Source organism: Hippocampus guttulatus, chromosome 1 (assembly GCF_054856545.1).
Source record: "Hippocampus guttulatus isolate MCC_2025c chromosome 1, RoL_Hgut_1.0, whole genome shotgun sequence".
NCBI lineage: Eukaryota > Metazoa > Chordata > Actinopteri > Syngnathiformes > Syngnathidae > Hippocampus > Hippocampus guttulatus.
In genome coordinates this window covers 30,554,760-30,582,337 of record NC_141261.1, presented here as the reverse complement: position 1 = coordinate 30,582,337, position 27,578 = coordinate 30,554,760, and the positions used below count along the sequence as shown (strand labels likewise).

The window sequence follows — 27,578 nt, the reverse complement described above, 5'->3', positions numbered from 1 at the left end:
TCATTGCACAAGGGGAAACGGGACACAAAATCCCAGAGTGCCGAAAGAGTTTTGCTGTACAGAGGCCTTCATCTGTGCCACATTGTCATGCAGAAGTTAGGTTTTTATGATGAGCATACGAGTGTGTAAAAATATATCTGAGGCATATTGTTTTGTCATCTTAATCCTTGGGACACTTCAAGTGCCGGAGAGCTTCTGCTTTGAGGCAACTGACAATAATAAGCAATGAATAAACTACTTCTTTAGTTTGTGTATGAAAATAAAACACTGTTTTCCTCCTTGACTTGTGACAGCTCACACGCCAGACAACAGCTTCCTGGGCTTTGTGGTGGAGCAGCACCTTAATGCCAGCGACATCAAACACATTGATGACGTCAAGAGACAAAATCAGTCTCTAGTCTACGGCAAGGTTGACAACTTTTGGAAGGTATGACAACTCATCCTTAACGTAACCCCGATAAGTATACGTACACTGAACAAACCCAAACCCATTTCTAGTTCTGTAAGTGCTCTAAACTCTTTTGGACAACCATTGGTACAACTTGCAGTCAACTAAATATCAGTGTGGTTTAGAAGATCCAATTCTGCTTATCAGCCCCTCCGTGGAGTTTTGTAATCTATTCAAATTCATGCTCACACTGCAGCATAGAGATCAAGGGATTACCGTATCCGCAACAAAAAAATGATGAGGAGACTTGCAGAGATTTGCACATTGTTTGGCATATTATGGCTAGCAGGATTACTGCCCCTGCCTTGGTGAGATTTTAGCTGACACACAGATTGTTTCACAGTGAGTGCCTTCAGATATGTGGGTCAGTCACATTCGGTATTTGCCTAATTGACAAAAGGTTTGTTTTGCACCTACTTTGGAAATTAATTGATTAATTGCGGTAGCTCAATTATTTCTTTTTACTAAAGCCCACTTGACACCTACAGTTCAGTTTGTTTAACTGTATGTCCTCTGATGCATACTCTGCAGTGTACTTCCCCTCAGCTGGCACCCTTGGAATAGGTTAAGCCATGAATGACCATGATTGGTCATTCACATATGTTGGCGTAGCCCGTAATTCAATTGTTGTAATGCTTGGCAGATATTGTGCAATAGATATTCATGATGACCGCTACCTTGCATGATGAAAATAAATACAATTTGCAAGTCCACTGCAAGCTCAGTCAACACATACGGGCACATGCGTGCGTCATATAATCAAGTTATCTAATTAAGTCATTCGAGATGACATTCACTTTGAAATTAAAAAGAACTAGAAATCCTGCAGTCAAAAAGTCCATGACATGCTTGGTCATCCATGAGCACATGCTCACGTGCAGTGGAAACGTCGTTGAACTGTATTGATCCTCGTCAATTATTAATGATAAGCGCTGCCTTGCACCATATGAATAGATGCAATGATGACAAATAATCCAGAGGGAAAAAAATTAAACCTGCGCGCTAGGTAATGCACGGGCACATGTTCACACCCACACAATATGCAATTGTTGTTCAGAATTACCACAATAACCATAGAAATAAGAGAACGACTGAAAAATCCAGTCGGAACATTAGGTCACATACAGGAATGTTCATGTTTATTTGACTCATGCATTCACTCCTCATCAGTCATTCACAATAACCACCCCCCCTTAACAAAGGAATTAGACAGAATGCAGCATTGTATAATGTAGTGAAACTCTAATGTTTAGAGAGCTGTGTGGCAGACAGAAGAGGGAAGTGAAATCTTATCCAAATTCCAGTCAGAAATGTCCACGACCCATCTGGTCGCATACAGAATGCAACATTGCACACTGAAGTGAAGCCACAATGATTAAAGGGCAGCTTGTGAGACAGGACAGGGAAGGGGGGAAGCCAAATCCATTCAGGTTTGAATGGCCCAGTGCGAGTACGCCCTCTGACTCCAATGGACTCTTAGATCAGTGTCTGATCTTACAGCAGATGCTTCTGGAAAAGTTGAAAAGATTGTGAAGGTCTTCCCTCAAGAATAGAAGCTGAATCAATGGGCGCGGGGAAATTAACTTGAAATATTTTCCACGAGCTGTTGGCGTAATGAGTAGATGTTGAAATGTGAGTTCTCACATGATCGGAAATGGGAGCAGATTATGAAATTTTCAGGTGGCCGTTATCAGTACAAAAAGATTGTTTTGTTTTATTGTCTTAATTGTTTTCGTTCAACACGTACCAAAGTGACAAGTAACCGCCATCATGGTGGAATGTTCTTTTAGAAAAACCAACAAACAAACATGGAATAAGCACTTACACTTCCCTAAAATTCTCCATTACAACTAAATCACCCAAAAAAAAAGTGCATGACCTATTCTACTGCCCCCGCTCCTCTTCTCATGATCTCATGACGTTATCCAGAGTCGTGGATGAAACAAAGAGATCAAGTATAACTGCGGACATCCGTCAGGGCTCAATACTGCAACCAATATGCGTGCAAATGCGGGCAGCTTCACAGTGCATGCTGGTCAAAATTTCATCTGGTCGACGTTCACGAGTATGTTTTAAGTGCAACGGAACCACAGATGTGCCACATGGCCCGTGGATTCATTAGTGGTCAAGGAACGGTGTTCATGTCATCCGGTGGAGGGGAGAAGTCAAGTCGCCTGTATGGGAGCATTTTGGCATTTGGGGCTAAAATGAAAAAATACGTGAGGTTTTTTTTTCCCCCTTGAGGTATGATGGCCATAGGTAATTTGGGGCGAAATTCTGGAGTTTCCCCAAACGGCCGGTCAATTTCAGGCTTGGTCAACCAACCCCCACCCCATCGACAAATAGGTTTTGCTGTGTAACATAGCTATGCCAAATGGAATGCATTTTACATGAATACTCAGGTTAGCTTCGTGTTGAATAGCATTGAGGACAAGCAAATAGATTTAACCTTAATCCAAAAGGATAAATGCTTCAGAAAAGGGATGGTTGGAGGAACACTGTATGTTCTGCCTTTCAACAGTTTACTGTAAGAGATCGTGGCGATTAAAGTAAGGTTGATGCTACGTTGTCGTTAGTGTGTTGCGATCTTTTCAAAAAAGAGCTTTGGACATCATATATTCTCGATAAAGCACGGTAAAAGTGCACTTCATTTACCATTTACTATTCTGCTAAAATTGGATGTTTTTTTCTTTTAATACTTTGACATGTTTTCAAGCAAAAGCACAATTAGGAATCCATTCGAACTTGGTTAAAAGATAAATGACCATCAATTGTGGATTTCAACTACGAATTCAGACTTGCAAGCTACAAAGTCAGTCTAAAATTAGTGACGGTAATACTGTACACCCTGGTGTAATGAAGAGATGGTGAAACTGTGTCAAAATTGAATATTGCCTAACCCTACTACACCCACAATGTCCCCGGGCTGTAAAGTATCTTTCCATACACTCTAAGACACTGTGCAGATGAGCTGGCTCCCGTCTTCAGTGCTATTTTCAACACCTCCCTGGAGACATGCCTTGAGCCAGCCTGTGCCAAGTTGTCCACTTTTGTCCCTGTGCCCAAGAAGCTATGCATTGCAGGACTTAACGACCTGATGTCGCACTGATGTCTGTTGCCATGAAATCCTTTGAGCGCCGCCTCCTACCACACCTCAAGTCAATCACGAAACCCGTCCTGGACCCACTGCATTTTGCCTACAGATTCAACAGGTCCATAGATGGCCTTCCATTCCACACTGCAACATATGGACTCCTCGGGAAACTTTGCCAGCATCCTGTTTGTGGACTTCAGCTCTGCCTTCCACTCCATTCTGGCAGTTCTACTCCAGGACAAACTAGCCGTTGGACAATGTGCGTCACCCCCTCTGCTGGTGGATCACATACTTCCAGATAGACCGGCGGCAATATGTGGCTGTTGAAGACTGTCTTGGACACAAAGACCATCATCACTGGAGCGCCTCAGAGCTGTGTACTTTACCATTGGCTCTTATCCCCGTAAACCATCTGCTGTGCCTCCAGCCATCAGTCCATAAAACTAATCAAGTTTGCCAATGACGCCTTCCTCATTTGGGCTTATTTCAAGAGAGGAATGAGGCACACCGACTGGTGCAACCGCAACGACCTGGAGCTTAACAACCCAGAAAACAAAGGAGATGATGGTGGACTTCAGGAAGGTCACAGCCCCAAGCCCCCCCCCCCCCCCCACCCTCACGCAATCCTCCATCTCCATCATTAGACCCTCCCACTTTTCAGGTATTACCATCACCCGAGACCTCAAGTGGGAGCTGTCTATCACCTCTCTCATTGAAGTGGCCTGGCAAAACATGTTTTCCCTGCAATAGTTGAACAAAATCAAGGTTCCAACCAACATGTTGGTGCAATTCTACACGACCATCATCGAGTCCATGTGCAACTCCTCCATCAAGGTTTGGTACTCTGATACCACTGCCAGGGATAGGCACACAATGAACTCAACTCAACAGTATTTATAAAGCGCTTTCAAACAACCAGTGCTGTATACAAAGTGCTCTACATGGAGCAAAATTAATGTGTTGGAGCAAGGAAACATAGAAAACAGGCTGGATAGGATATGTTAAGGACCGGACTTGAGCACCCCTGGTTTAGATTATTGCACATTGTTTACTTATATTTTATTTTTATAATTACCATTTATATTTCATGATGCATCGGACTGAAAAAATGAACTTTTACTAACAATGGCAATAAAATTAATTCTGACTGATTCTCTGAGATCAGTTTTAATTTGTTTACCTAGTTGTGACCAGTGTTACAATAGATTATATCCATAGGAAAAAACAATGGTTACCTTTAATCAAATCGATAAAAATAAACATAGTTGAGAATATTTAGATATGTATTATCGAGGTATCAGATAGGGACTCAGAAATGGCAGAGTTAAAATCAAAAGACGCGGATTCCTGTGCAAAAAAAAAAAAAAGTGACTAGGACATCCTTAGTGGCCTTTTAGTGTCTGTTGAAACATTTAAATAATGATAAATTCTGAATCCCAAATAAAAAAGGTACCATCAGTTTGTAATCATTAATGTCCAAAGTTCTACTCAAGCAGAAAAAGGTTGTTTGAGACTTCAGCCGTTCACTCGAATGTGGTTTTAGTCCTGCTGGTGCAGGTGGTTTATACAAATTAACATGCTCCATGTTGTGACAACAGGCGAATTTCATCTGGGACCCGCCTCTCCAGTACTGAGAAGCCAAATCCCACATTAACAATTGAAATAAAATCCTTAGGGCTCCGTAGTCCAGTGGTTAGCACATCAACTTCACAGTGCAGAGGTACCGGGTTCAATTCCAGCTCCGGCCTCCTTCTGTGGAATTTGCATGTTCTCCCCGGGTCTGCGTGGGTTTTCTCCGGGTACTCCGGTTTCCTCCCACATTCAAAAAACCTGCATGGCAGGCTGATTGTACGCTCTAAATTGTCCCTAGGTGTGAGTGTGAGTGTGGCCGTGGATGGTTGTTCTTCTCTGTGTGCCCTGCGATTGGCTGGCAACCAATTCAGGGTGTCCCCGAAGACAGCTGGGATAGGCTCCAGCACCCCCCGCGACCCTAGTGGGATAAAGCAGTTCGGAAAATGGATGGATGGATGGATAAAATCCTTAATAATTCTATGTCAAAGACTTCCTCAGTGGTCACTGGTTTATGCGTTGCCTTGGTCCCTTACTTTCACACAGCAGAATTCCATTCACTGTAGCTTTCAGAAGGCCAATCAGGGGAGACCCATTAGTTCACAGCAAGAGGCATTAGCTGTTAATCACAGTCCCCAGTGTGTTCATTACCTCCTGCTTTTAATTAAAGGGCCATTTTAGAGCTGACTGATAACCAGCCAACTGATAACTATCCAACTGGCTTGCTGCTTTTTTATTTCTCCCCCCTCACGCTATTTTTTTTAATTGGGCGCTCTCTCCTTTACATTGTTCGTGTTGGGAAGTCCTTGTTAAAGGATTCTATATTTCCAAATGATTATTTGGAAATCAAAAATGGGGCAAATGCTTTCTTGCGTGAAGGTGGAAAAAGAAGGCAGCGAGATATTTTAAGGCCTATTGGATTCAGAATTGGGCCTAAACTGGTTCAAATCTCTGGTGGGTGCAATATGCCTGTGAGGGCGGAAAAAGAAAAAACAGTCTTTGGGAATAGTCGGTGGCGACCTTGTAGTCCAGTGGTTAGCTCATCCGCCTCACAGTGCAGAGGTGCAGGGTTAGATTCCGGCTCCAGCCTCCCTGTGTGGAGTTTGCATGTTCTCCCCGTACCTGTGTGGGTTTTCTCCGGGTACTCCGGTTTCCTCTCACATTCCAAGAACATGCATGGCAGGCTGACTGAACACTCAAAAATAGTTTTTTTCTTGTAGTTTAAAATCAAACGGCATAGTTAATATTTGTCATTTTCTGTGCTTTATTTATCTTGCCCAAGCCATTCCTTAGGAAGGATTTAACTTGACACACAAAAAGTGTGTATAGCATGGTAAGATTAACAATATCAATCATGACTGATCAATGTAAATGGATAAAACGCAAAATATTGAATAGTTTTTTAAAAAGCAAAAACATTGATTTAATCGTATTGCTGACATTTTTAATGACCAATTGGGCTAGCATCCGTGAACTTGGGTAGCCCGACACAGTCATGTAGTGGCCCTTAACATAAAAGAAAAAAAAATCAAATGATTTTTATTTTATTTTATGTTTAGCTCTAACAGTAAGTATTTTTAGTAACACTAGCAGCAATATAAATGTAATCCATATATGAATAGATCTTTTTCACTGCTCATCCCTCAGTAAAGTACCCATGTCCTGGAGGACAAACGAGATGCTAAATACGCGTGTTGTTGTTCAAATTGTTCTTTAGCTTTGTGCACCAATATTTACCATACCATATTTTATCTCTCCGAACTCTACTTTGATGTTTATTTTCAAAGAGGCCCCAGGACAATAAACGTATAGTCGGTACTTTATTTTAAATGGTGAAATAAAATGGTTTGACCAACCGCAGCGACCCAGTTGAAGAATCGGAAAGGAAACAGAAGAGAGACGAGAGAGCCTGCTTGGCTCTCACCACCACTTGATCTATCGCCACACACATCGGCTCTCCCCAATCACCAGGTTGTTTTTGTTTTGTTTTCCCCAGAAAAGCAGAAGCCCAGTGCAATTAGAGAAAATCATTCGAAAGCCATCTCATGTCTGTGTATGCAGTAGGACTAGACAGTATTTCAATATCAGTTTATGTCACGATAGACACCTGATCAATGTCAATAGAAATTGTGCTCAATATAATATTGATTTAAAAAAAAAGTCAGGATGCAGAAGCTGCGGTATGATGTTAAATGTGTGCGAGAATTCTAAGCACCGAAGACGAAATTGAAAGCACAAATTTAAATAAAGGTGCATTACCCGCTCCGGTGTTAACCAACTCCGACCCTCTGAGCGTCACATGTCACAGGCAAGTAAAAACTGTCCAATGACATCATGAGCCAGCTCGAGAGATGAAGTCGTCCAAAGATGGATGGGAAATTTTAATACCCTCCAAGAGAGTATTAGGTCGATGTGCTTACATTGAATCAACCACGAATAAAGGTTAATGCCATTGGATCAACGATGCTGCTTTGGAGTAGCGGCTTCTACAAATAAACGTTGAGGGTGCTCAGCCAGAGGAGCAACTTTGCACATTAAACTATACTACAATGTACACAATAGTGTACATTCGTTTGACTCCCTTTAATTTGATCATTAATCTGTTTGAATTGTTTATAATTTTACCTTTCATCAATTTAGTGTGGGGGGGGGGGTCCTCATTTTAAATGTGGATTCTTTTTCAGCCATATCAGCCAGCCCTACGAAGCACGTTATGTTTAAAAAGGCCAGTTTATTTGATATTTTCATAGTTACATTGACTTCTTAGTGAAGTTTAAGTAATTTATGTTAAAATAAAATGACCTCCATTCAGCCTTTTTCACTGCATTATTTTGAATAGCTTCAAATAAAAAAAATTTAAAAAAAAGGAAAACTTAAGTCCTGATATACTTTTCAGTCATATGGCTCAGCCCTAGTAAGCAGTCATATTCTGTACTTTCTAACGGGGGTGATGGGCTAACACACGTTATTCCATCCCAATGTCTGCATCCGACTCATCCAATCATTATAGACACTTAGATGTTCTCCGTTCCTGTTTCTACTATTTTAGTTTGTAATAAACCCTCTGACAAGGCAGGAGTATGATAAGAGCAGGGTGCAAGGTGAGCATGAAGGACAGCTTCAGGCCTTTGGCAGGAGATCAGAGGACATGGTGGAAAAAGACAATTTACGTTGAGCTCACAGGCACACAGGGTTGGCATATGAAGAGCAACACAGGCAGTCAGCCCACACAGCCCATGTTTTAGTGGACATTTGGGGAAGGATGTGATCAAGTGGCCTCTTGCAAAGATTCCTCACCAATGCCTCAAATGATGATTATATGAATTCAGTGACCGCAAAAGTATGCGTTTTCCACAACCACATACCCAAGATAACATGCACTCTGTGGTATCGACCGACGAGTTTTTTGCTGGAATTGTGTTGAAAAGCCGACTGCACTGCCAATACGGTAGCACATGGGTGTTTCTGTGGCAACAGGCCAATCTTCAATACTTTTATTTTTCCATTCGCCTTGCAGCTCATCACCTCCTCTTCACATGGCAAAGAATTAGGGGAGTTAGAAAAAAAAATTGAATTAAAACATGCAAGTGCATCAAAACGAATCAAATCGCTTCACTTTAGAATAGATTAAGATACTTGGTGATTTGTCTTTTGCTGTAACATTCAGGAGTGCCTTCTCCAGTTCAGGATGTGCCGCGCACATAAACTCTTCACGATCATCCTTCAATTTGTTGGCCTCAAACTCTGCCATTCGTAGTCTCGGCTGCGCTTCGTCTGAGACACTCCATTTGGAAAATGAGAGACAATTTCAGCCGATTTACAGCGACATTTGATTCTGTTTACCAGACAGTTTTCAGATCATGTGCTCAAGACCGCGCCGTGCTTCTGGAAGTACAACAATGTACGAGTCGATCAGTAGCGTCGCAAAGCAAATGGAGGGGAATCCCCCACTGTACATTTTGTTTATAAGGCAGGTTGCGATGGCAGTTAGCTTCTCGCAGTTCATTGTCACGAAGGCCTTTTCACTCTTGTGGGGGAAATGTGGTCGTTATAATGAAATTAGCATTATAAAGGTGCTCGTTGGAAGCAAAATCGGCAATGTGAAATCAAGACTTTGAAATCTGAACGTTATAGGGGTGGAAACGTAGTAGATGGGGTATGCCGAAAAGAGCTTCGACTGTAATAGGTAATATATATACAATGGGCCACAAATGGTTGCCTTCTTTTCTTTTCTGGAAAAACATGGAATGAGCACTTCAAATGCCTCTAAAATCCTCCACAACAAATAAGTTACTGAGAAAAACAGTTGGTGGCTCAAGTGTATGACCTACTCTACAACCCACATGCTCTTATCACAGATAATGTACCCTTTGCACTACTTAACTGGTCTGTTTAGGACAAGTAACGCCGTTTGAAACAGCACGTGATTTTGACACGCTGACTTGAAGAACCCCTCGGAATTTTCGGCCCACACGATCTCATTGGTGAACATTATTAACGGAAATTGGAGAAGGGGTTCTTCAAGTAGCAGACAAAGCCAAAGGGTTGATGAGATACTGTATGTTGAAAAATAATCAAGTTAGGCTGGTTTACCCTAATTTGAAGGTGGTTTTTGACCAGCTGTTTTATAGGAGATATCATGAAAAACATACTCAAGGCATTTGTTTCCCGACATAAAAAATAAATAAATAAAAACCAGACTGTCTCTGGAACATAACATTTGATTTTTCAAAATTCTTCCTGATTTGTACTCAGGTTGAAGGTTGACCAAGCTCGTCATTTTAACAAGCTGTCATTTTCTTTTTTAACAACAGCTGCAGCTGTTGTGAACGCGCTTTATAAATCAGCATGTATTGTATTGTATTGTATTGTATTTTGTTACGATACTAGTATAATTTTACAGTGTAGTAGCTTTAGCTTCTGATATTTTTTAATTGCCATTTAGTGTCTTGTTTTCAATTAACATTCATTAACGTTAACGATAACGGCAAATTAGCAAGTGACACTTGGAATCGTAAACTGCAACTCGATAGCGTTGAAATTCTATTTCTTATCACAAGAAAAGGCACTTTTGCATGGCCATTCATCTAATGCTATGAATGTGGGTGCACTCCAATCAGTAATTCCAATTCTTGCCGATGTTCTTAGTTTCAATGAATTTGGTAATGGACGCAGTCTTGAATAGTCAACTAACCCTTCGCAGACCGAGTGTTAAGTAAGCATATCTCCTTATTGATAAGCCCCAAGCTCCTAGAGTAGAGTTGTCAGATATGATTTGAGATCACAAGCCGATTGAGGTCCCCTTGACATTGAATGTATTTTGAGGATGGGCAGAGTCAAAGCAAGCTTTGCATGAAGATGAACCTCTGGATTTTCTCTTGACACTTACTTCAATTGACAGCAAAGCAATAATACAGACGTGGATGTTAAGCAAGGGCAAAGTGTTTTTGATGACACCTGATGTCTGAAGCGTAATCCACTTAGCATCGTCGCCTGGCAGGTAAAGCACTTAAATCTACAACCAAGCATACGATGAGAAGTATGTGTGATTGACTCCAGAATCAAGCTTTTTGATCTTTGTCCAAACTGTAGAATTTAATAGAGAGTAAATACTCCCCTCTACAAGCTTTGCTCAACAAAGTTATTGTGCGTTATTTGCATGACATGATGAACAGAATCTAATCCATCTTTTGGAGTTTGCGGGGTTGAGGCAGGAAGTCACTTCGCTTATGCTGACAGAAAGCAGATGCCGCCTTTTCCCGTTTCTTCTCCCAGAAGGCTTAGCCATCCCCTCTGACTTATAAGATCATTCAACTCACCTCCTCGTCCTCCATTTGGCCCACTTGACTCAACCTCTCCAGCTAACGCGATTATTTTTATTCCTCATGCAATCGATCCACTTCCTGGTTTCAGGTTGCATTTCGCTTGTGTATCCAGAAGAATGGTCAAGTTGGTATTTTTTTCTTCATGGCTTTGATTTCTCTGCCTTTCTTTGGCTTCTCTTTCTCAGTCTGAAAATCCGGTGTATTAGTATGAGCGATGCTTCAAATAGCATCTGCCGAGCGATGCCCTCTGACCGTGAAGCTTTATGTAAGGACTGCCTTGAAGGCTCATAGGCTGCCTGTCCTGGTCCATTGCACACTTGAGAGGTCACAACAAAGGCACATCATGTTTTTGTTTTTGGAGATTTGAGGTGTCCTTTCAGGAAATTGATTTTTTTCTGCATGTTACAACCACTTGCCCTGTTTTAAGTGTATTCTTTAAAATAAGAAAATATACAACGCAGTCTTATTTACCTGAAAGCAGATGTTGAATCCAGCAAAACCTTTAATTTTAGATCAACCACACTACTTCCCACCACATCACCTAATATTTGCTCCACAAAAAAGATGAACACTTGAACAGCAACAATATGAAATGCAGATTAAGATTAAAGCACTAAATTGTTATTATCTCTGAAGTGAAATGATTACCTTTTTAGGTTAATGCTGACCAGCAACTGTCCAAATGCACATCACATATGAGCTCTTCACAAAAAGGTTAAACAGTTTGTTGTGCCCCCCCCCCCCCCATACACACAAAATCCTCCCTGTTGTTCTTGTGCCACTGATTTCAATTTTTATTTAGCACCCAGTGAATCTTCTCCGGTAGATTGTCATAACGCAACCAAAAAGTTCGCCGTGCATATTAAAATGTGGGCTTTTTGTTCACAAGTGAAATGAGCACACGTGCAATGTTTCTGTTTGGAATGGGTACTCAGCCCCAATACTAAACTGACCCCGGGGCTTCTTTTTTAAAAAGCGAGGGATCGACAAGCTCCACTTTTAACTCATTCAATCCCAGCCATTTTGGAGCAACCCCCTCAATCCCAGCGTTTTACTGGATTTTGACTGATCTTGCAAGGCCCACAGAATATAATATATAAACATGGAGCCTACCAAAATAAAGTTTGGACTCTCTTCTTTCAGCAGAATTTTTTTTTCTATCTTTTTCCATTCTTCAGCAATTGGTATTACAAAATGGCTAAGTTTCATGGAAATGGCGATTCCTGGACAAAAAACGGAGAAAAGGAGCTTTTTGTAAAAGCATGCATTTCAATCACGTGAGGCACCACTGCCACCTACTGGTCGCTTTTTTACACGATTTACAATGCAAACGGCTTATTCTCATTCACAGATTGCATCAGACCCGCCTCCTCTCTATGACGCAAAAAAATCAGACCCACCTCCTCTCTATGACGGAAAAAAAAAAGACTTAGACGTACAAGTACGTCCTTGGTAGGCGGGGCCTAATTTTAAAAAGACGTACGTCTTGTGGAATGAAAGAGCTAACTGTGATGTTATGGGTCTTGGAGAAATTTCTCAAATTAATTTTTGATGGAATTAGGCTATAGGAACGGTATTTTGCACCTTTTTACCTGGCTGATGTCATTTCTAACAATACACAGTTTACACTCAGTGTGACCATTGAGGGATAAATGAATGACGTCGCAACATCGCCACGTGTTGTCACAAGTGCAATCAGTCATTAAAATGCCAGGCCGAAACACAAGCAAGTTTGACAAACAGAAAATGTGCATCTCACACATCTCAAGTGCTTTTTGCAGCAAAGAAAAAAAGTACAGATAAGGATACTGTTTAATGCACCGGATCGATCAGCACAACCATTAAAAGTATAGTCATATCAATAAAATCTTATTGACACCCATCCCCATTTTCGATGGTCTTTTCAAAGTAAGATTTTCATCCGAATCCTTCTGTGTTCCTCATCCACAGGTAGCTGGTGAGAACTGTACACATTCTCACAACAACATGCTCTCTTAGTCCTGGTAGCATGTTCAAAACAATGCTCTTCTAGCCTCAGATTCAAGGTTATTCCTATAATCACGAACCATGCAACAAGTTTCCAAGCTGCACGGATATTTTTAAAAACTACAGGGGCTGCTGATTGTTTGGAAAAAGAAACAAAACACATTCAAATAACCTGCTCCAGGAAATGAAAACCGGTTGTAAAAAATCACTCATGCATGTTTCCAGTGTCTCACAATAAGTTACACTCATAACCGTTTCTACATCAGTGCCCCCAGGAATAAGGTGGATATGGATGCCTGCCGTCAAACACTTCTGTGCCCACAAATCCTCAGCTTCACTGAATGAACAGATTACCAGGGAGTGATTTCATTTCTGATTGGTTTGATGGGCTCTCGTTCTTCCGCTTTCTCTCCTTTGTCAAATTTCTTTCTCTCTCACACACACACGCACACCAGCCTGCTTTAGTTACAGCAATATGGCTGGAGACATCTGAGAGCTTTGCCCACTGGGAAACTGCCAAGTGCCTACCTGAAATTTAAGCTCCAAGCCCTGAGGCACACGGGGACGAGAGCAGGCATATGTGATGGAAGTCACTTTTTTTTAACAATTCTGCTTGATGTGGTTAGTCAGCTTGTATGTAAATTTCAACCTTGGCAGTTTTTAGCAAAAGTGAGGCATAGCTGCTCCGCAAGTCTTCAAGTTATAGGTAATCAATCAATCTTCTGTTATGGCTGTGAATATCAAGTCACACACACTCGTAAATACTCCTTTGATGCATACTGTTGTGATGGAGAAAATTACCCTTTGATCTTCATCCGAGTTCATAGCGGACAGTAGTGAAATGGGGCTATTTTTGTCTAGATGGTGCTCTTGGTTTAAAGATTAAGGCCAGTGTAATGAAAATGTATTAAATTTACTGTGCATCTTTAAACCAAGAGTGCCATCTAGAGAGGTAAAAAAAAAAAAAAAAAATCACAAATGCTTCATGAAGCTTCATTTGTCCATCACTACCAAAGAGGCAATTTGCCAGAATTGAAACAGATTGTGCTTTTGACATTGTGATAAGTTTTTGACATTTTGCATGGTACTAGGTATGACCATAATTTTTTCAAAAACCGCGGCATATAAGTTGGGGTTGCAACCTGATGGCCAACATGCACAGTACCAAATATGGCCAGCATGGAAAACTGGAATGGCATATCTCAGACCGTACCAGCACTAAATCCTTGAAAAGCACCACTTTTCCATTGTTTTTATTTGTCACTGATTCTCTCAATAACCTTTTACGGAATCAGAATCGTCTTTACTGGCCAAGTTTGTAAAAAGACGCAGTACTGTAGTGCAAAAATGATACAATGATACAACGACAGAATTTATCGTCAGAATTTCTAGGCACAGCTGAGATGGATCTGATTTGATGGCGTCAGTATTTCATCTCTGCTTTTTGCAGACGATGTGATTCTCTTAACTTCATTAAGCAGTGATCTTCCATTCTCAGTGGAATATCGAGGTCTTGGATGAGAATCTGCCTCAGGTAAAGGAGTTCAAGTATCTTTGGGTCTTAAAGAGTAAGGGAAAAATAGAACGAAAGCTCAACAGACGGGACGGTGCTGCATCTGCTGTGATGTGTACCTTGTCTCGGTTTGTCGTGCTGCGAACAACTATACAATATCAACAGACCAAGGCATCGATCTCCATATATTATTTGGTGAGGTTAAGGTTAAGGTTCCCTCCATTGGACGTCCAGCAAGCGCCCCAGGCGGATTAACGGGTGTGACGCACTGGTCGATTAGTCGTCTCAGTCCACCACCACACCAACCGGGAGCAGCGTCGCATTATTGGCCCTTGGCCTCGCACCGGTGTTTGGACCTGTCCTCTGTCCTGAGGGTCATTCTCCAGTGCCGGGGAAACCGCCAGCACTCAGCAGAACCACATCATTTGCAAAAAGCAGAGATATTGTGGTCACCAAACCGGGCCCCCTCAACACCTTGATTGTTCCTATGAATTCTGTCCAAAAAAGTTATGAACAAAATTGGTGAGAGAGCCTTGGTGGAGCCCAACCCTCACTGGAAGTGAATGTGGCTTACTGCTGGCAATGCAGACCAAACTCTGACACGGTTGTACACCCATATTAGGGCGTCCAGTACTCCGTACTCCTGGAGCAACCCCCACAAGATCCCACGGGTACAGGGTTGCATACTTTCTGCAAGTGCACAAAACACATGTGGACTGGGTGCGTGCACTCTCGTGTTCCCTCCAGGACCCATCTGAAGGTGTAAAGCTGATCAACTGTTGCACAGTTGTGACAAAAACAACAATGCGCTTCTTAAATATGAGATTTGACTTAACGGCGGACCCTCCTACTAATAATCACTGAATAGACCTTAGCAGGAAGGCTGAGGACTCTGACCCCCCTGTGGTAGGAACATAACATCAGGGGACGCTTTTTAAAAATGGTTACCTCCGCCCCAATCTGCCATTCATATCAACACTCTGCTCTCAAAAGTTAAAAGCTCCATCCATCCATTCTCTCTCGCTTATCCGAGGTCGAATCGCGGAGGCAATAGCTTTTAGAAGGGAAGCCCAGACTTCCCTCTACTGAAGTAAATCTTCACAAACGTTCTTCTAAATTGCTTCTTGCCAAAACGACTCGCCTCCCAATCCAAGATTACGGTGATGTACTACATAGGTATAGATACGCTTCAAAAAGCCCCCTGCATAAGCTCTGCGGCATATCGTACCATACGGTGTTGCCGTCCATTGTCACCAGTGCTCCCTTTGTAACACCCACCACTGTGAACTGAACACCCTGGTGAATTGGTCCTCGCTTCACTTGGGCTGACAAATTCACTGGTCCGTCTACTGTCGCTGTGAACAGTCATTGGCAAGACGCCACCATATCTCCACTCTGCTCACCATCAATACCACCTCTCACATCAACACTCTTGCAGCTATTTTATTAACCTCGTCCATGCCAAAGTCTGCACTGCAGTTGGTCGATCTTGTTTTCAATTTTCTGCCCCAGATTTCTGCCGCAGAAGACATGCAGCAAATAATAAAACTCACCTCATTCATCCCAATGTCATTGTTTAAAATGTTAGTGAGAGTTACTGTCCTTGATCACTGCACCTGGTTCTAATCTGTTATGAACTTTTTATATGCTCCTAAGTAATATACAATCTCAGTATGTGACTCTATCATAGTGCAGTTTGTTGTACGTATGTATTTGAATTCGCTTTCACTTTCTTTGACTGTTGTAAAGGAGCATTGCAAGTCTTTTTATAATAGAAATACTGTTGCATTGGTCAGCATGAAATGAAGTACAGATTTTAGTTAGCTTGACATGTCCTGAATGAACACTCTCTCTCCCTCCCACCCTTTCTGTCATAGGACAAGAAAAAATACCTTGACATCATACACAGCTATATGGAGGTACACGGCACTGTGCATGGCACCAGCACTGTCCACCTCCCAAGCTACGTGAGGAACCACGGCATTTTAAGTGGACGAGACTTGCAGTTTCTCCTCCGAGAAACTAAGGTGAGCTCACCCGTCTGTCTTTCACCAAAAAATATAAAATAAAATACTGCCATTTGTGAGCATCAAATGCACGCTTCGCTGTGCAAAAAAAACAAAACATATTGTGTCTGTACTGAATGTTCGCGACGATATTATTACAAGGTAAAGAGGAAGTGTTTTCCTCGTCTTTCCTGCCCGAGCTAATTGACCTCATGGGGTTGAAACTTCAGCGGTGCCATAACATTTCCATCGGGGACGTCCTTCCGTGAAGTATATGGTCCCATCTAGCACTTTAATATTTACATTCGGTTCTGGGTGTGCTCAGCTCCGTGTCTGTCCTATTATCTCACCCGAGTTGTCCTCAAGTTATCAGTCCAGTTTATGTTCTTCATGTATGTAGGTCTATTTGTCATGGCAGCAAAATCTATCTCCATGGATGCCGCTGTTGTCAATTTGGTCTGTTTTTTAATATTTATGTTTAGATCGCGTCCCAGTGGAAGTCACGACATGAGGACGGAGCCATTAAACTTAATTTAAAGGTCAAGACTTGACCAAACATGTCTGTGGCCATAATTGGTGAATTTAGCAGCATTCATCGTAACATTTTGCACAAATGTCACAATAAGATCAGAAAGCGATGCCATTTTCTACCCCAAAGGTCAGTTTATTGTTCGGCAACAACAGAACACTTGCTGTCATTCATCATTCAGCGCTATAGACCTAATCGCACGGGGGTCCATCGCGCCTGCCTTTGAATATTTCAGCGTGCGCGCCTTCACTGGTGTCAGCTCCAGTAGCGCTCTCAATCTCTCTCAGGGACTCTTTGTTCCCCTCCCCTCTTTCGTCCCTATAAATAGAGGTTGATTGTTCCTCAAGGTTGAAGAGCTTTTGCCCGCACTTACACAACATATCTTGCATGTAGCGAAGTGGTGTGCTTTGCTGCCACCTATTGTTAGAAAGCTGCTCTAAAGCTGTTGTCTGAAATGATGCCAGAATCGCATTTGCCTCAACAAGCTCGACAAGCTGTAACATGCCAACTCGGGTGTGTTATCAGTGCAGCACTTACACGTCTGGACAAGTATTGGCACCAATGATCTTTGCCAAATCGAAAGATATGAAGGAACCGTTAAAACAATGTTCGTATTTAAAACATTTTGTTTCCGCTGCTCCCCCCGCTGTATTTTATATCTTTTTCCGAAATCCCGTTGGTATTGTAAAACGGAGCATATCATGATCATTAATGCTGAGCTCTATTGGAAGCCAGATAGAGATAATATTAAAACAAAAATGTCTAAAGTTCTAGGTCCTCTTTCTAAAACTAAAGATGTCATGTACAACAAATCCATTTTCTGAACCGCTTTATCCACATAAGGGTTGTGTGGGGTACTGGAGCCTATCCCAGCTGTCTTTGGGCAGTAGGCGGGGGACACCCTGAACCGGTTGCCAGCCAATCGCAGGGCACACAGAGACGAACAACCATGCGCGCTCACACTCACACCTAGGGACAATTTAGAGCACAGGTGTCAAAGTCAAGGCCTGGGGGCCAGATCTGGCCCACCACATCACTTTATGTGACCCGCGAAAGCAAATCAAGCATGTCAAGTTCCATGATGCTTGCTAAAGTCTGAACCAACATTTCAAATTGTCATATGTAATCCACAACAACAGTCATTATTCTTGATTTCTGATTTTAAAACGAGTTATTCATCAATTTGTTGTGCGCTGTGTATATAATATGTGGAGGGGATGAAACATTTTCCCAAAATTCATAACAGCCCTCCAAGGGAAACCGTAACTACACTGTGGCCCGCGACAAAAATGAGTTTGACACCCCTGATTTAGAGTGTTAAATCAGCCTGCCATGCACGTTTTTGGAATGTGGGAAGAAACCGGAGTACCCGGAGAAAACCCACGCAGGCTCGGGGAGAACATGCAAACCCCACACAGGAAGGCCGGAGCCGGGATCAAACCCATGACCTCTGCACTGTGAGGTCGATGCGCTAACCACTGGACCACCGGGTCGCCCATCAAATAGTTACATATAACTTATAGCTCCCTATTACTTCAACATATATACAAAATTAAACATTGACCTGCGGTATCAAGGCACTAAAAATGAGGCCTGTTTATGATAATAATATGTTGTATTGACTGGTAGAAGTTAAAACATTTGTAGAAATTGTCAAAAATAAGACATCTCCAAAACTTGGTGTTAGAATTTATGAGTGGATGGATACTGTTTCACAGATTTGTTTCCCAACCTTTAATGAGACCAGGCGCGTATTTCTCATCTGCAAAAAATGTCACGGTACACCAATTAAAAGAATAAATCACAAAAAGTGGGAAAAAAAACAAGTTAATTGTAGTTTTAACTATCAGCAACGAAAAGGCACGCATGGCTGACAGAATGTTTGTCTCAGTGAACTGTTTCTCTGTCAACCCTCTCATATGCCCATGATAAATTTAGATTAATGCTTAGCAGGAATTAACCTGGATGTCACTATTTTACACTCAACCCAAAGTCACGGTTTGTTTAAAAACAGTTCAGCGTATCAGAGGGGAAGACTTTTTTTTTTTTTTTTTAGTTGGGTCTGACAACTGTTTTTAACTCCATTTTAGGTGCGGAATCCGAAACTGGTCTCGGTTTTTGAGTTATAGGTTCCCTGTTTTCTTTAAAAAATACTTAGAAAATGGATGTAAATATAAGACCTCGATGGAATCACATTGAACTCTAGAAAGAAAGAAAAAAAACTGGATAAAATGAAATCGACCCGACAACAGTATGCCCAGCGTGACAAGGTTAACTCATTCACTCCCAAAGACGTCCAGTATTTAGATGTCTTTTCAGACGCCACACATTTAATCCCACCTCCTTCATTTTATATTGACTGTACTTAAAAAGGGTCTGAAAATGGCTGGCTGAATGAGTCAAGAATAAAGCCAGCACAAATTTTCTTACTTCCGACTATGTTGGCTTTCTCTTTGCAGATATTGATAGTACTGACCTATTGGGAGCTGCACAAACAAGTTGCCACATAGCTGTAGATGAGTCCAATCATAATAAAAGGGAGTCAGTGGAATTTTGTGGTAAACTGGGGGGGGGTATGACGTGCTTTAAAAAAATTTTTTTAACTCACTGTGGAATCACCATGCCAATTCTTCAACCTGAAATCGAACTCAATTACATTTTTTAATGGTTTTCCCCAGTGAAATGGGATACACATTTATTTACTTCAGAGATTAAAGACCTGCGTCGCCACAAAGAATTCCCTCATTTGGAAAAAAAAACAAAAACGAGGCAGTATCATATCATTTTCACTGCATGTGCATTACCCTCAATGAGAATGCTGCCGCCGCCGTCAACGTTGCAGAGCTGAAAAAGTCCGTGGCCAGCGCAACCATGCTCTCGCCAGTCATTCGATGGTTACATGCACAGCTTTTCAAGATGCTGCTAATGTCTCAAATGAGACATCATATTAACAAGTGGATCGCTTGCTGTGTCAGTCTACCGATTGTACGCCATATACACAAAAAAGGAATCACTTTTACAGCCACAAAATGATGTCTATCCCTGCTGCGATAGATGTTTTGTAGTCCCTGATCGTTTGTGTTGAGCTTTTTCCAGTTCAACCCTTGACATCATAGAAGACAAAAATATTTCATGCCCAAAAGCTGTTACAATAGGAAACAGTGTTGATCATGTGTCATGCCAGTACATATAAGCAGCTAACTTCACAATTTTTTTTAAGCGGTCTTTTTAGTATACTGATTGTAATTCCCTGAGAGCCATGGTCACCAACACACTTTTGCAGCCATTTCAGAACACAGTGAGCACAAGTCACGCAGAAGCTGCTGCTGACCACTGCTCTCACTCGGACAATCACACGACAACTTGCCGACATCACATTGCAACCCACCGGGCCCCGCCACCTCCTTAAAGGCACATGCATGTACTCAAACACCACAGTAGGTGCAATGTTTTCTATACATGTTATCCTTGGCTTTTTTTTTTTCAAATCCATTTACGATATATGGAAAACTTGTGTTCAGTCAAGTTGAGTTTGAACACGTTTAGTGTGTGTGTGTGTGTGTGTGTGTGTGTGTGTGCGCGCGCGCGTGTGTGTGTGCGCGCGCGCGCGTGTGTGTGTGTGTGTGTGTGTGTGTGTGTGTGTGTGTGTGTGTGTGTGTGTGAGAGAAAGGATAAAACTATTTTTTTTAATGATTCTACTCCCTGGTCTCCCTGTCGTGCAGATTTTCCAATATTTCAAGTGACTTTGCAACTTGTCCTCCGTGATGAACGCTGCTTCACTGTAACTCAATTTATTTCCAGCCACATAATCTATGCTCGTCTGACAGCGAGAATCTTCAATATCAGACGAACATCTTAGAAAACCCATTTTCAGTTTTTTAATTTTTCCAATGCCTCATCACCCCATCAGTATGAAGAAGTGGAGCCATTGTCAAACCAGGATGTGAAAGTTACAGCGCTTGGAATGTTGCCGTAGGTCAGGATCTTGCTTGTTTTCTGCAGAATGCCCTTCATCAACTGTATTTGCTTCAGCGAACATCAGTGGCTTTTTTTTTTCCACACACACGAGCAAATACCAAAGAGGCTTCTCGCACATGGCGAATGAATTTTCTGGCCAATAGCTTTCATCGCTGCGAGCTGGCTGTGTTTGATTCACTGGCAGTTGGTGTTAACTTAGACACAGCTGGTATTTTCTTCTGTTTGTCCCCGTCTTGAATTATTCATTCATTCATTTTCCGATCCGCTTAATCCTCACAAGGGTCGCGGGGTGTGCTGGAGCCGATCCCAGCTGTCTTCGGGCAGTAGGCGGGGGACACCCTAAACCGGTTACCAGCCAATCACAGGGCACACACAGACGAGCAACCATCCGCGCTCTCACTCACACCAAGTAACAATTTAGAGCAGGGGTGCCCAAAGTTTTTGGACCGAAGATCGACTTTTCGATCAACCAACCTCCTGCGATCGACCCATTGCAATTGCAGACTGCTGAGTGCTACCAATTTCCGGTGACGCAGGTCACGCAACACCGTAGGTTAAAGATATACCTGCTTTATTTTATTTTAAAAATATTTTGGGGGGGAAAATGAGACTGATAGAATGATTAGGGTGCAGTGTACGCTAACACAAAAAAATATATTACTAACATTCACTAAGACACACAAATGGTTGTTTGTTTTTTTTTCTCCTCTACACCCCTCGCGATCAACCACGATCGACGTAATGGGCACCCCTGATTTAGAGTGTTGAATCAGCCTGTGCATGTTTTTGAAATGTGGGAGGAAATCGGAGTACGTGGAGAAAACCCACACAGGCCCGGGGAGAACATGCAAACTCCACACAGGAAGGCCGAACCAGGGATCGAACCCTGAACCTCTGCACTGTGAGGTCGATGCGCTAACCACCGGGCCGCCCCATCTTGAATTAAGAAATCCTAATTCTCTTCGGAAGTGGTTAGTGAAAACTGAGGGAGACTACAAAGATTGTTCATTTGAAAGCAATATCAGATCAGCAAGTTGTGGCAATCTCTCAATGCCTTGCAAATATGACCACTACGAGTTGCATCAAGGATAGGCGGAACAGAACAATACCATTTGATGCATACTAAGTGCTTTGAGGTACTGCCTTTGAGACCATCTTGGAAAGAAATCCAAAAAAAAAAAAAACTTTTCTGATGTGCGCATTTTGTTTGGCGGTTTGAATCCGTTAAGTGGTGCACAAGTGAACAAATGAAAAAACATTTTGACTTATGGTGGCATTGGGAGTGCGAAAGCTCATCTTTTCGTGTTTGTTCAATCAAGGGCTGTTGCATGCCTATGGGTTTTTTTTTCTTTCTAGCTCTGCACGTGGTTATCTCCTAACCTGAACGTTCTCGCCATTTTTCCTCTGTTGCAGTTGTTTGTGGGTCTGTCTTTTCCCTACGAGGGTCCTGCCCCCCTGGAGGCCATCGCCAATGGCTGCGCATTCCTCAACCCAAAGTTCAACCCACCAAAAAGCAGCAAGAATACCGATTTCTTCAAGGGAAAGCCCACCCTGAGAGAGGTGACACTTTGTGCAGACTTCAAATTCCCCATTTCACAAACGTGTTCCAACCTCCTACGTGCTCTTTGCCTCCATGTGTGCAGCTGACGTCTCAGCATCCCTACGCTGAGGTTTATATTGGTCAACCCCACGTGTGGACTGTTGATATCGATAATTCTGCCGAAGTCGAGAGAGCAATCCGCTCCATCCTCAGCCAGAAGGTAAACGCATCCAATGCTCCATGAGTCCTTTTTTATTAATTGGCATTTAATCGAGCAACCCTAGATGGAAATACATCAGGTCTTAAATCTGCGGCTGCTGCTTCATTGTGCTTTGTAAGATGAGGAACAATGGCTTTGTTTATTTGTGAGAGCCTTATCTGCATCGTGATCCCAGAGTCAACCAGGCTCCAGCTTGCCTTCGCATCCATCTTTCCTCATCCACCACCCAACACATGGTCACTGAATTTGTCGCGGATGATTTGGTGGTGCAGAAACAAAAGCCTCATTTGTCAATCTGCCCCGCTCAAAAAGCCCAATTGCACTACGGTTCAGTTGATTTCAATCTGCTCCACAGTTTTCCTTGATTCCATTAACAAAAGCACCCAACGTCAGCGGGATGCAACCTAAAAGTGTCACACAATTTACTCGATGGCATACTGATTACAGTCGATTCTACGCTGGCCACATCAAGTTTTACCATAACAAACCATGCGGTGGGCAACTGAACGCAGCTGTTTCACTCGACAGTTCAAGACCAATTTTATTGACGCGAATTGGCTTGGCCCTGGGATTTTTGTCACTGGAGCACATTTATCCCGCTTCTAGCTAATGTGAGTGCACCTGACCACAACACGACAGTCGCCAGTTACAGGAAATCTTATTCATAGACTCGGCCTCTCTTTTGGAATTTACCGGCTACAGCATGTGTTACGCCAATATTGCCCGTGCTCAGCCGAGCAGACCGGGTGGTCATTTCCTCGAGTCGTTAATAAGGCCTTGTGTTGTGAAATACGCCTTGCGGTCGGTGGGACCCGTTCCAAAAAAAACCCCAAAAACACACTCACAACAGCGGTCCGACTACAACGATGAGCCTCGCACATGAGTTACTTCCGCCTTTTGCGTTGGAACCGTATCGCAGTTGTAATCATGGCAGTATTGTATGTCTGTGTTTGTGCGAGCAGATTGAGCCTTATTTGCCATTTGAGTTCACCTGTGAGGGGATGCTACAGAGAGTCAATGCCTTCATTGAAAACCAGGTACATTACTCGATTCCCCGCCGCATTTGAGTAAGCAAATCGCAAACTTGATTTCACTTGGATTGATGGGGCACATATGAGGCTGGACCGTGCAGCTGCGTGATGTTGTGACGTGTCATGTCGTCAGGATTTCTGTCACGGTCAGGTGATGTGGCCTCCACTCAGCGCGCTGCAGGTGAAAATGGCCGAGCCAGGACGCTCCTGTAAGCAGGTTTGTCAAGAAGAGCAGCTCATCTGCGAGCCGTCCTTCTTTCAACACCTCAACAAGGACAAGGACCTGGCCAGGTGGCGTACAAGCACAAAGCTGCAACTTACTTTTTGTCATCGTGTTGCGCTTCTCTTAACTGCGGTGATGGATTGTTCCCACCGGAGGACTCAGTGGTTGTGTTCGTCCCAACAGGTTTGGCGTGGACTGCCAGACGGTGGAGTCGAGCGCCGACACCCTGGTGCCGGCCTACAGCGAGAGCCGCCGCCAATGCATCTTTCAGTCCGACCTGCTACTCTTCAGCTGCGCCGGCGCCCACCAGTCGCTGAAACGCGTCTGCCCCTGCCGTGACTACATGAAAGGCCAGGTGGCACTGTGCAAAAGCTGCCTATAGCAGCGGCAGCGCGCACCTTTCAAGAGGATGGGCTGCTGTGTCTGATCAAACCCAGCCAGACTCCTCTGAGGGAAGCATTTTGGACGGACCAACACAGAACTGTAGTGCGTTCGTTATATTTATTGTTTTGTCGACTGCTTAAAGAGAAGCACCGCTGCTGGACTGGACCAGAAGTGATGATGCATTACTTGAATCAACAAAGGGAGTCATCTTGGACTATAAAAACCCGCAGCACATATCAGTGAGTGGCGTCCCGTGTCCCGTTTTGTCTCCAGGTTCAGCAGAAGCGCAAGCCAACTGTCCCACCCTCTTCAGCGCGTTCCCGCCATCTTTTTCCCTGCTAAATCTGAATCTCTTCTTTCTTTAGGTAGATTTACACTGGAACGCCCCCAACCCCACCACACACACGCTAAACAGATGGCTAGTTTTACACTGTAACAAACTTCTGTACTAAAGTCATGAAAGTAAACTATTGTATAGAGATCTAGATTTTTATTCTGGAGGTAATGATCATTTTCTGAAATGTCTAGTTGCAGATATTTTGCCATAGAAGTCCCACCTCCCCATTTCACAAATTGCACACTTAATTTAAAAATATCTATTATGTAAGAAAAAATGTAAAGTGGACCGACAGTGTATGCTGAAATACAGGCCAGTAGTTTGTAGGAATGGTTTCACCCATGTCACCCAGCATGAGGAAACACCAGAGAGCAGGGGTGTCCAAAGTCGGTCCTCAGGGGCCGCCGTCCTGCCTGTTTTCCAGCTCTCTCGGGAGCAACACACCTGATTCAAATCATCAGGGTCGTTCTAATGCTGCTTCAGAGCTGGCTGATGAGCCATCATCTGAATCAGGTGTGTTGCAGCCGGGAGAGCTGGAAAACAGGCAGGACGGCGGCCCCTGAGGACCGACTTTGGACACGCCTGCCATAGAGTCTAGGGGCTAGGCAATTCCGGTTCCTCGAGAGCCATGTCCTGCCTGTTTTAGGTCCCTCCCTACTCCAACACACCTGATTCAAACGATCAGCTCATCAGCAAGCTCTGTCGAGGCCTGAACAATTGCATCAGGTGTGTTGGAGTAGGGAAGGACCGAAAACAGGCAGGAGATGGCTCTCGAGGAACTGGAGTTCCCTGCCCCTGCCATAGAGGGCCCCAGGTTGTGGCGCTAAAACTGCCATGGTCTCGCCATGTGGCGGGATCAGGATTATTGTCATTTTTTTTATTGGTTCATTCACTCATTCTGGGGGTTTTTTTCATCACGTATCCTGTTCAGGGTCACACGGAAGATGGAGTTTATATCTGCGGATTTAGGACACGGTACACCACGGACAGATTTATTCTTATTATTGTCATGTGACATATGTTGTCGTGGTCTGTATCAGTGATACTGCCGGGTCAAGGTTAGTAAGAGAATGAATTGTCAGGACATGTTTCTCGGAGACATGAAAACCCTGGAGAAAGGTTTTCTTTATCAACATACTGTAGACTAAACCTTGACAACGAAATACCCCCAAATCCTCTGATGCCAACAAAATAATCTTTTTTGCTTGCAGATATGAATCCAAGAAATGGTAAAACTCCAAAACGTGGATAAAAGTGCACTATATTTGTATTTGCAAACAGGTTTAACAATATATATTTTAACACTGTTCATTGCTTTTATGGGGTTTTAGAGTTTATATTTATTTTGTATCCTGATGTTCATCTTTGTTTTTGCTCTTGAACTGTGTTTCTTTATTTATAAGAGGGCTGTCTTTTATTTATGGAGAGAAATTAGGAAAGATACCAGAACGTGTACATGTCCTTTCGCGTATGACCACCAGAGGAAGGCATTGTATGCTTTTTTTTTGTTTGTTTGTTTGTTTTAGCAGTCGCGAGAGGCGCAGGAGTTGGAATATATCAATAACAATGCCCCCCATATGCTTGACATCACTCACGGATAGTTTGGCAATGGTGGTTTACCTTCATTCTTTTCATCTCTGTCTTTTAAAAAGGACAGTAGAAGCAAATGTGCCTCGTTATACTGCAACAGTAATTGCTGCAGGTTGCACTTGTGAGGACAGATACGCAGACTGTTATTGTTTCCGTCTTTCTATTCCTTTCCTTCTTAACAGATAAGCGGCATGCAGCCAAGTCGGTGTTTCGGAGAGCATGATGTGCCTTTACGGTACCGCTTCCGTCAAATTGTCACCGGACCCGAAAAAAAGGAAACAAAACATTCAGTCCAAAATGTATCTGCCATGAACAACTCGAATCTGTCGTTGCGATATTGTCACCAGGTTCTGTTGTTCTGGTTTCCTCTGCTGAATTGAGCGGAATCGCCTTTAATCATATTTTAGTTTAATCTATTTTAAATCTGTAAAATATTCATTGTATTTGGTAACTTTGGTGTGTGTGGGAAACTTTGTTGAATGGATTAAACAGTTTGTTCCAGGTGAGCCCCAGTTATGTGCAGTAATTCAGTGACGTCCATGTTTCGAGGTTATTCCTCCCGGTACTACAACAATCTTCACATATTTGACCTTAACTTGAGTAAACCGCCCTAAAGTAAATCGGATGCTATTGGGCTATAATGAGTAGGATAGAATCTGTTGTTAGCGCAGTGGCACTGGATGGCATCTACTTCAGTGCTTTGGAATCCAGTCTTAGCTGACCAGCCCGGACACCTCATGCTAATGTTGACAGTTGAGTGCAGTTGTTGTACAAGCTGTGCGAGAGACAAAATATTGTCACCCGGTGCAGTTGAGTTTGCCTTATACTTTTAACCATGCCTCTTAACAAATGCATGTACATGTCTCTGCATTTACATTTACCACCGTGGCTTAAATGCATATCTACCGGTATCTACATTTCACATCTGAAAGGGGAAACTGCAGCAATCGATTACTCTTGATCACTGTTTCTACGAGATTTGTCAAATGTACGCAACATTTCCATCCGAAAAGAACAAAGCAAGAGAAATGTCCTTTTCATTTGAGGAAACAGCTGATCCCAATTTGCGTGGCGCACCGAGTTATCGAAGTGTCGCGTACTGATCCAGATCACCCATCCTGTTGGTCATTTGTACAAATGAGCTTCAATGTTTTGTTTATTTTGGGGTGCCGTCACATGTTATCCCGAGCGGCAAAAAGGACAATGCGACTGCATTTTTGTGTTAACATTTCTCAATGAATAAGCGGGCTATGATTTAATTTTTAAATAAACTTTTTTTTTCTGTGGAAAAAAAAGGCTCCGACT

The 27,578-nt window shown here is 42.8% G+C and overlaps 1 protein-coding gene across 1 annotated transcript in view; it reads left to right on the top strand.

Moving 5' to 3' along the window:
* mgat5 (alpha-1,6-mannosylglycoprotein 6-beta-N-acetylglucosaminyltransferase) overlaps nt 1-27,568 on the top strand; it is a 74,313-nt gene extending 46,745 nt beyond the window's left edge. The window contains exons 11-17 of the mRNA XM_086126006.1: nt 294-427; nt 16,313-16,462; nt 22,362-22,508; nt 22,592-22,708; nt 23,671-23,745; nt 23,873-24,030; nt 24,146-27,568. Of these exons, the coding sequence (XP_085982132.1) occupies nt 294-427; nt 16,313-16,462; nt 22,362-22,508; nt 22,592-22,708; nt 23,671-23,745; nt 23,873-24,030; nt 24,146-24,344 (980 nt within the window). The 3' untranslated portion in view covers nt 24,345-27,568. The remainder of the gene's footprint in view (nt 1-293; nt 428-16,312; nt 16,463-22,361; nt 22,509-22,591; nt 22,709-23,670; nt 23,746-23,872; nt 24,031-24,145) is intronic.
* Nucleotides 27,569-27,578: the final 10 nt, after the last annotated feature.